Genomic DNA, 9,991 nt, shown 5'->3' with positions numbered 1-9,991 from the left:
CCGAATTATATGAAGCTTGTGTTTCGGCGTGGAGAATAAGACAGCCGGTGAAATTACTGGCACTTGAGGTATCCCATCTTAGGCCTCTAGGTTGGCAACGCATCTGCAATACCCCTGGTGTTGCAGATATTTATGGGCGGTGGTGATCTCTTACCATCAGGAGACCCACTTGCTCGTTTGCCATCCAGCCGAATAAAAAAAATTATATAGATTTCCAAAGTTGTGTTTTCGATGGAATAAGCTTATTAAAATTGGCACGATCCAATGGAAATAATGCTCAAAAGCATTTGATTTTTAGTTCTTATAATTAGGTATAACTCATTTAAAAAAGTAATGCAAAAATGGTAATTTAAAAGACAACCCAATATAACTCAACTTAGGGTCAAGAGTAAGACGACGATGAATAGGTAGGTTTATATCACGGTTTTGCAGATACTATAGTTTTACCCGTTACTTGATTAAATTCAGGAGCATAGACCATAATGTTTAAACTGTTATTGAACCAGTGATAGTTTGAAGATGTAGCTGTCTTCAGCTTCATCTGCACTTGCCATCAAGTAAGGCAGAGGTTACGGGGTAAATTATAACAAAAGAAAAACACTTTGCACTTCAAACCACAAACATGCGTTAATGATATTAAAAGCAGATGTGGCCGTAGGTAATAGGAAGGTGCCTATAAAATATTTGATAATTGTTATTATAGTACTCTCACCAACATTTATTGGGTCAGCGACCTTTTGTCCATTGGGTAATCGGTCACGTTTCTCAACAACGGACGACAATGTGTGACGAGACCACAACAAGACAGCATTAATCATACCCTTGAGAGCTTAGTTTTCCTTTCATTATAATTATCAACATTTAATTGTAAACAAGACACTTCAATTCATTCGAAGACTGCCAATCTGATTTTGATAAATCTTACATCATTGGATTCGTCTTGATGACGCGAGTGGCACTGGGACATGAAAGTCTTGAAAAGTCAAAATGGCTGATTTTTGGCGCCAAATTGAATGTTTAAAAAAATATTTTTTAATCAATCCTATCGAGCGGGGTATCAAATGAAAGCTAATAATTGGCTCATTCTAAACGTATACGGGTAATAATAGTTTTAATCTACCATTTTCACAAAACTATTAAAAAAGTGTGAAATAAAACAATAAATTAAAAAACTCAAAAACCCGTCAACAACACACACGTCTAGTGGGCTAGAACTTTGTTAAGTAGTTAACTTAAAGTTCAACAGTCGGGAACCATTTAAATCGTGACGCGCAAAAATTTTTAACTTATGGGTCCCGACTGTAGAACTTTAAGTTAGCTACTTAACAAAGTTCTAGCCCACTACTTGTTTTCTTCTTTTTGGTATTTTGAAAGGCAGCAAAGTTTTGAGTTTTTTAATTCATTGTTTTATTTTTATTTGTGTTTGTTATAAATATTAAACTTCTGATTTTGTTCTTTCTGGACAATCAAGTTTTCTCTAAGCTGTACCTTACGTGTCATCCTTACGTATTTGCCTACAGCTGAAACTGAAGTCAACAGGCATAAAGTCATTCGTTATTATTCTTACTAATATTTATAAATGCGAAAGTGAGTACCTTTGTTTCTTTGTTACGCTTTCATGCCTGAAGTACCTACTCAACAGGTTGTGATGAAATTTGGTATGGCGATAGTTTGAAAAATTAGAATTCTATATAGTAATAAATAAATAAATAAATAAATATCATGGGACACTTGACACCAATTGACCTAGTCCCAAACTAAGCAAAGCTTGTACTATGGACACTAGGCAACGGATAAACATACTTATATAGGTAAATACATACTTAAATACCTATTAAACATCCAAGACCCGAGAACAAACATTCGTATTATTCATACAAATATCTGCCCCGGCCGGGATTCGAACCCGGGACCTTAAGCTTCGTAGTCAGGTTCCCTAACCACTCTGCCATCGGGTCGTCGAATGTTACGATTTTATGGTATTTGTTGAAAGGAACATTCTAAAGTGATGGAAAAGAAAAAGAAAGAACGGAAAGTATATTTTCAAAGTAAATATTTATTTAGACACGTAGGCAACAAACATTTACAGTGCTTTAAAACATCAACGCTGCTACAAACAGCATTAAAAGAAGAGTAACAGAAAAATATTGTACTAAACTAAAACCAATTCAACTTAAACATAAAAGCTCAGGCATCATCGATGTCATTGTCATGTCCAAAAATAGTTGGTTTTGTTAGTTTACTGGCCGGACAGTCTCTTGATGACTTCCTCGGGTACGACTCCGCCGGCACCCTGGGTGATCACTGGGTGGAAGCCGGTCTCGTCAGCAGTGTAGACTACGTTGTAAGAGACGCCATCAGGTCCGACATACTCGTAGTTTCCTTTGACAGCAATGTAGGCGTTTTCGCTGTTCGCGTTCTTCAGCTCACCATTAGCGGAAGCCTTGGTGCCATCGTCCTGTTCGTACCTGTGAAGTAAAATTATCATTTACTTGTTAGCAAAATTGCTGTGACTTGATTGGATCAGGCGTTACTTTGCGGAGGTCTTAACAAATGAACCATGATGTGGCGGAGAGCAAGGTGTTCAGACGTTTTTGATCAAATTTCTATTCACAAGCTTATGAACTCGACTGTAAAGCCTGTGTAGGCCTTAATGTTAAGTACATAAAGTCGTGTATACATATTTTTGCAACTTTGGCCGTGTCGATATCTTTGCCCTTGACTGTAGGTACTATGATGATGTTTGACAAAAACTAACAAGAAAAATTTAAGCATTCTTTTTCATATTGCCCGACAATCATGGCGAACACAAACGATTTTATCAAAAAAAAGCACTCGGAGTATACATGGCTTTATATTGACCAAATAAAATACATACGCGAAGCTGTAGTCGCCAGTGCCAATGTTGTTGTCGTAACGGATGACTGAAGCACCTCCTGGGGAAGCTGCTGGTGGGGCGGCGACCACCGCGGCGATTAAGCAGGCGAACACGAACTAGAGAAGATTATAAATAATATAAATCTTTAATTCCTGATGCAAGGATAGCCTAGGTGCGCTATGTAAGATCATGCAGCAGAATGCTCCACGGAGTTTCCACCCCCTTTACTTCTGTATTAACAGTGGAAATCACGTCCAGCGAAAATCGAAGGAAACCACTGCAATAACAAGGCTGACGAACTCGAATGATGAAACACCGTTTTAAAAATAAAAGGATTTCTTTACTCCCGTCTCATGGGTATATGTATATTATTTAACTTTGACGGTTATCTATTGTCTGTCCGAAAGTTATATGCTATAATTTCATTTGCCCGAATTTCATATGCCCAAAATTTAATCTTATTTTCCCCAAAATTAGATGCCATAATGATACGAATGCAATACGTATTGTTTTCCATATGATTAAGTTTACCTAATAATATTATTTAATAGAATATTCAAATGCCATACTAAGTAGTGTTTCTTTCTGAATAAAAATAATAATAATAAACCATTTATTTAATAAATAATAAATAAATATCACGGGACAATTCACACCAATTGACCTAGTCCCAAAGTAAGAAACATAGCCCATTAAATAAATACCTTAAAGACTAACATAAATATAATTTGAACAAAATCCACTCCCTCCATTCATCCATCCATCCATCGAAAAAAGAGAAAAAAAAACAGAAGAAAGCAAAAAGGAACCAACATTCAAAAAAACAGCGCCCGAGGGACAATTATCGAACTAGATTAACGCCTATCATTTTCTTTTCTTTCCATCCATCTTAGCTATGTATTATTATCTTCTTCCTCTGAACGTCTAACCTAACCTAAGTCTGATAGGGGCCTGAACGATTGTAATTAATGTTAGCGGAGCTCCTAATCCGCGTAGTTGAGGCGCTTTGCGCCTTCATCATCATCATGTCAGCCGAAAGACGTCCACTGCTGGACATAGGCCTCCCCCAAGGCTCTCCACTCAGACCGGTCTTGCTTTGCGCCTTACCACAATCCTAACCTAACCTATGAAGTAAAATTTACCTAATGTAAAGGCTTGTTTGACTTTGGCATTTATCAGTAGATAGTGTCGATAATCACCATTTACATGGATGGCAAATGACATTATGGTACGTGATACTTATGGATTACATGATTATAAAAGATGAAATTATTTAAAGTAATATAATGGGATACAAAGATTCTGTCATTTGATTAATATGGTAAACAATGAATAGTGCAAATTAATTTATAAGAAACAATATTATGGCGTTTGAATATTATGGCACATGAAATTCGGGCAAGTAAAGGTACAACTCTGACTACTTGACTCACGAGAACAGTCACTAGACTTCAAAATACGTTAAATACACTGTAGTTGGTACTCACACAAGGTGCAACTGAACCTGGAGAGATATTGTGGCACTGTTTGACTGTGAGAAATCACAATAAGCTATAATAAAAGTTCAACTTTAAACAATACTTACCAGTTTCATTTTGAGGTGAGAAGAGAAGTAGCTAGTTCAGCGGATGAAGTAGGTAAGTGATAAAATATTTTTCGGTCACAGGCTTTTTATACCTTTGGCATACCCTATTTAATACAGAATTATTCATTTATTTATTATTATCCATTTTAGCATTAAAACTTTGCCTAATTTTAATGAGGCTAAAGGTCAACCACTTAATTATTATAATTTTAACAAAATTTCTTCAAATAGGTAATCTTTACTTTAATTTACAGCCAGTTTTTGTTCAATAGATGCAAATAAATATCGGACAGGTTTTGCTCAAGCACTGTAAACTGATTAACCTACCCATAAATAACGTCGAAATGAAAAGTTGTTTTTACACTACTATTGTACTTTGTTATTTAGTAAAAAGTATTACTTAAGTTCATCCCTCGTATATAGTGAATGATTAAAACCAGAAGTAAATGTGTGACCCCGTAAAATTACATACAGTACTAAAATCTTTCAGATAAAAGCTAAAGATTGGCACATGGGAATTGGGAAACACAGTATACATTAATTTCAAAAAAAGTTTTTTTGCTCTCTTTCTTAATATTTTAGTTACAAGTGAAGCTGGTAATTACAAGGACGTGAAGTTTTGGCAGTCTAGTAAAAATCGCTTGAGGAGAATTAATGAAATAGCAAAAATAGTATGATCTAGCTCTTGTTGCGCATTAATATGACATAATTTATTTTTCATTCATAAACGTTCTCGCAAGGTTTTCAAACGCACAAAACGATGTCAAGCACTAAAATATAAAATAAATGTGTAGGACGAAGTAAACAAATGTTGTACAAGAACAATTGAGTGTACGTTTTTTTTTTTTCTTATCCATTCTCGAGAAAACTGATTCGCGTACCACGGTGGTACCTTTTCTTATTAAATTTCACTATTATTACTTTCACAAATGTATGAGATGTCAATATGACATTAGTAGCACAAAGGTTGCACCCTGGTACGCTATTCAGTTTCCTTGACTGCTCATGGAACTTGGTGTAAGTTTCCAGCCGTAACCACGTCGTAGCAAACTTCGAGTGCTCGTACGCATAAAATGACATTTTATACTATAACAATAATAGCCTGTTAGTGATACGCAGCGCTAGAGGCACTAGCTACAATTGCATTATAATTCAGACGTGCCTATATATATTTTTTTTTTTATTCGACTGGATGGCAAACGAGGTAAGAGATCACCACCGCCCATAAACATCTGCAACAACAGGGGTATTGCAGATGCGTTGCCAACCTAGAGGCCTAAGATGGGATACCTCAAGTGCCAGTAATTTCACCGGCTGTCTTACTCTCCACGCCGAAACACAACAGTGCAAGAACTGCTGCTGCTGTAATTTGCTTGTGGCAAAAAGTCACCATCACCAAATGGTTATCGAGGCCTGGCTTATTAGGACATATATATTTACGAGTCGAAAAAAAACGCTCACAGTTTAATGTCTTGAACAGTTCGTAAAATAAAGAAGAGTCTACTATTAGAAACAGGGAAGGTTTTGAATTAACGGCCGTTTTTCCGACCCTTATTGTTAACTAACTGCAGAGGAACCGCACAAACTTTCTAGAGTAAAAAACTTGTATTTACTCAGTGATTTTCTTGGCCCGGCTACCTCGCCCCATCTTTAAATCGCTTAAATTTGCAATTATTTTAATGAACATATTTTGTTTACAATTGAATAATTATCAATTATAATAATATTTTTTGTTGATTGTACTCACTTTGTTGCCCAAGCTATATACACAAAGATTTTTTTTGAGTCTATCTGACCATTAAAAGCTTTGGTGTGATCAAATTCACTTACAAGATTTATGACGTTAAGTTGAAAATATATATTTTTTAATAATTCACGAACCACCTAAAATAACAAGCGTTTTTCTAATTTATAACGTGAACGTCTTATCACGAACTCGTAATAATCAGGAAAATAAGAGTGCATTCGGGTAAGATAGGCCAATAGGAATTAGATAGGTACTGAATAATAATAATAATATAATATTTGACGAACGGATGGCCAAGTGGTTAGAGAACCTGACTACGAAGCTTGAGGTCCCGGGTTCGAATCCCGGCCGGGGCATATATTTGTATGAATAATACGAATGTTTGTTCTCGCGTATTGGGTGTTAAATATGTATTTTATCTTCATAAGTATGTTTATCCGTTGCCTAGTGTCCATAGTACAAGCTTTGCTCAGTTTGGGACTAGGTCAATTGGTGTCAAGTGTCCCATGATATTTTTTTATTTATTTTATTTATATACTTATGAACTAAAATAATTTATTTGCTCACCCGCGACCTTATGATAGTTAAGTTTATGCAACATATGCGTGTTCATGCAGTTCCTCCACCTCCACACTATAGGAACACATACAAATCACACAAACCCATCTATCACCACCACCACACTACACTGACGCGTTTCGAACTCAACCGGAGCTCATATTCAGAGCAACACAACCGTACACCATATTACCAGATGTTAACTAACAAACCACAACAACAGTTTTAATTTATCACTGTGACTCCCTAAGTACCCACCTATATTTTTTCTCAAATAAAACAAAACTACCCACAAAATATTAATAAATTTTTATCGTCCTATACAACTACCTTAAATTTTTGTTTATTAACTGTTAGTGCCGTGTTTTATTTGCTATTGCTGAAATTAGATCCAAGCCGTAGCGGGAGATGATACTAAATTTACCTGCTCATTAATAATAGACCCCATACTATTGTAACTAATTATCTCCATGCATTCTAGAACATCGAGGTGAAACCCCAGCAAAGCAAGTCTGTCATATAGTTCAATTTTTATAAAATATTTAAATGCAAAATGTTATAAGATAAAATCGATTTGATCGTCAAAACACTTTTTGTAATAGTAAAATATACAGATATTAGAATATCTGTATATTACAAAAAATGTTCTGACGATCAAGTCGGTTTAATTTTCTTGAAAAGAGGAAGAATTCCAAGAAGTCTTGCCTTCCCCTTTTTGCCCGCACTGCACCTAAAGTATACCTTACGTGGATATAATCATCGAGCAGAACGGTAATCTTTAAATAAATACTTCGATGTTTTAAGTACACCGACAGACGACCGACACAGCTACAACCGTGTACATGACGTACTAGTTGATTAAATATAAATGTAAGTATATGAATTTTGCTAAAATATGAGTACAAGTATTATATAGGATTAACAAAAACCTTGTGCTTTGTCATAGATGTTTCCTCGAGTGATTAATGTGATGTGCATTGGAATTTGTTTGTGTTACGCCGCACCAACATCAAAAGATGATGCCGAAGCAAGAATATTAGAATATGACAATGAAAACGATGGCAGCGGGAATTATTATTTCAGGCAAGCATTAAAATACGCATTAACGAGAAGAGTTAATCATTCATCACGATTAATTGACGTCTCTTATCTCAGTTGTTAGATGGGTCGTGAAATTAAGTAATTTTTTTAACTTTATCCAGATATGTAACGTCGAATGGAATTAAAAGGGAAGAGAACGGCACGGTGGTAAATGGTGGCCAACCTGGAGCTTATATCGAAGTAAAAGGGACTACATCCTATATAGATTCAAATGGCGAAGAAATTGTCGTTCAGTACACTGCTGACGATCAGGGCTATCACATTAACCCATCGAATGTATTTTATCCCGCACCAGAGCTTGCTGTAAGTACACGCAGAAGTAAATAAAACTGTATCTACTATTCTTACATGAAACAGTAGTAACTCATGAAACAGTAGTAATTAGTAGTAATTAACCCACACTTCCAACGAAATTGGCTTTTGGAAAATTCGAACAATTTTGTATGGTAATATTTATCTACCTTATCTTTCATTTACCTTTTTTACGTGGGCGTTGTTGTTTTATATATATTTTTTTACATGGCTGGATTATTTTGCATTGTTTTTGTACAAAATAACTATCCCTACTTTTCTTATAGCAGAAATGAAAATTCATTTAAAATTGCTAACCTGATATTGATGAGATAAAAATATACCTACCTCTCTAAGGGGCTGTTTCACCATCCATTGATTAGCGTTAACCGACGGTTAAATGTGATGCCGTCTCCGTTTATTCGAACAAAACAAATAGAGACGGCATCACACCTAACCGCCAGTTAACACTAATCAATGGATGGTGAAACAGCGCCTAAGTGTTCTATTTTATATTTACTTAAGCAGGGCAGAGTCTCACTAGTTTCGTGTACATACTACATCTTATGGTGTTCATACTATTTCTAACATTTAGTTACAAACTTTTTTTTTTTTAGGTAGCTGTATCTCCTCTCATCGTCGCATCATTATTAGGCGGTGGATAAAACTTATCTACGTATAGTAGAGATGCCACGAATATTCAGTTACTATAGGGTAGGTATTCGACCTATTGGGCCACTTTGTGTTACATTTGCTATGCAGCCGAACAGCGAATACCAAATCATGAAAAATCACACAATTACTCAAAAATTAGCATATTCTACCAACAGAACATTATAATATTTATATCAGAGGTAAGTTGCGATAAATACAAACATTTTTTTTTTTCAAAAAACATCGAAAATACAAACTGAAATATAGCATAGATGAAGCTAGTGTCGCTGCTTAAGTGGCTAAATAAGAAACAACACAAGCTGAAATATGAGGTGCATAGGAGAAATTCGTGTCTGTATCGTTGTCCAGCGGTGGTGTAGCGGTATAGCACACGGTACGGAATGCCGAGGACCTGGGTTCGATTCCCAGCGCTGGTCTTATTTTTCTGGTTTTTCTGTGCATCTATATTTCAGTTTGTATTTTCGAGGTTTTACGGGATGACCGTAAAAGTAACAAAAAAAAAAATTTGGAACTGAAATAAAAAATACAAAAAGATTCCAAAAAAACAATCTTAATTTTTTTCCAGCATTTGTTGAACTTCTAAAAATAGCCTATCTCTGTACCTACTCGTTCTTACTGCTACTAAGTGATGATATTTTTTTTCCAAATTCAAGTGCCTTCGCATCACACACACTGCAAATAGAGGTCAAGAGTTTGGCCGAATAATCGACATTCGGTATTCAGCAAAATCATTATTCGTGGCGTTATAACAATAACATATTATTTTATTTTTGTTTTTTTTTGTTTCAAAATGGTTTCAAATAAAGAAATTACGTTTTCCTCTTTTTGTTCCCTCCCTACCCATTTATACCTAACTATCTATTAATATTGAATTTGTGAAACGAGGAGGAACTGCATGAACACGCATATTTTGCATAAGCTTAGCTATCGTAAGGTCGCGGGTGAGCAAGGAAATTCTTTTAGTTCATTGATATGGACCTCCGGAAAGTAACGCCTGATTCAATAAATTAATTAGGCTGCTATTTAAGAGTAAAACTACTAATAATTCTCAAGCAAACTTAGCCGTTATAGTTTTCCTTGAAAGTTTGATATACTAACTACCATACTGAACTTTTTCAATTTTTTCCACCCACCGGTTTAGATTTTAGAGAGGAGG

The 9,991-nt window shown here is 35.4% G+C and overlaps 2 protein-coding genes across 4 annotated transcripts; one reads left to right on the top strand and one right to left on the bottom strand.

Annotated features, from left to right (window-relative positions):
* Positions 1-2,036: 2,036 nt before the first annotated feature.
* On the bottom strand, positions 2,037-4,567 carry LOC141433320 (flexible cuticle protein 12-like). Its single transcript, XM_074095305.1, has 3 exons — positions 4,464-4,567; positions 2,879-2,994; positions 2,037-2,468 (listed from the first exon to the last, which is right to left on the bottom strand). The coding sequence occupies exons 1-3, from the start codon at positions 4,470-4,472 to the stop codon at positions 2,240-2,242; spliced, it is 354 nt and encodes a 117-aa protein (XP_073951406.1). The 5' UTR covers positions 4,473-4,567; the 3' UTR covers positions 2,037-2,239.
* Positions 4,568-7,550: 2,983 nt separating this feature from the next.
* On the top strand, positions 7,551-9,654 carry LOC141433786 (endocuticle structural glycoprotein SgAbd-5-like). Of its 3 annotated transcripts, none has more exons than XR_012451953.1 (5): positions 7,551-7,638; positions 7,715-7,851; positions 7,971-8,172; positions 8,778-9,014; positions 9,489-9,654. XR_012451953.1 is itself a non-coding variant. In XM_074095889.1 (5 exons), the coding sequence occupies exons 2-4, from the start codon at positions 7,715-7,717 to the stop codon at positions 8,823-8,825; spliced, it is 387 nt and encodes a 128-aa protein (XP_073951990.1). In that variant the 5' UTR covers positions 7,551-7,638; the 3' UTR covers positions 8,826-8,874; positions 9,489-9,654. The 3 variants fall into 3 exon arrangements, 1 of the variants encoding a protein (XP_073951990.1); XR_012451952.1 differs by having other exon boundaries at positions 9,401-9,654; XM_074095889.1 differs by having other exon boundaries at positions 8,778-8,874.
* The last annotated feature ends 337 nt before the right edge of the window (positions 9,655-9,991 follow it).

This window comes from Choristoneura fumiferana, chromosome 12, assembly GCF_025370935.1.
Source record: "Choristoneura fumiferana chromosome 12, NRCan_CFum_1, whole genome shotgun sequence".
Lineage (NCBI taxonomy): Eukaryota > Metazoa > Arthropoda > Insecta > Lepidoptera > Tortricidae > Choristoneura > Choristoneura fumiferana.
This window is presented reverse-complemented; position numbering and strand designations above follow the sequence as displayed.

What these genes read in the sequence shown, in the direction of transcription:
- LOC141433320 (XM_074095305.1), bottom strand. An exon ending in ACTGGCGACTACAGCTTCGC is followed by an intron (nt 2,469 to 2,878) that starts GTATGTATTTTA and finishes TTTACTTCACAG; the next exon opens with GTACGAACAGGACGATGGCA.
- LOC141433786 (XM_074095889.1), top strand. Translation starts at nt 7,715, where the DNA reads ATGTTTCCTCGAGTGATTAATGTGATGTGCATTGGAATTTGTTTGTGT. An exon ending in AGCGGGAATTATTATTTCAG is followed by an intron (nt 7,852 to 7,970) that starts GCAAGCATTAAA and finishes AACTTTATCCAG; the next exon opens with ATATGTAACGTCGAATGGAA. An exon ending in ATCCCGCACCAGAGCTTGCT is followed by an intron (nt 8,173 to 8,777) that starts GTAAGTACACGC and finishes TTTTTTTTTTAG; the next exon opens with GTAGCTGTATCTCCTCTCAT.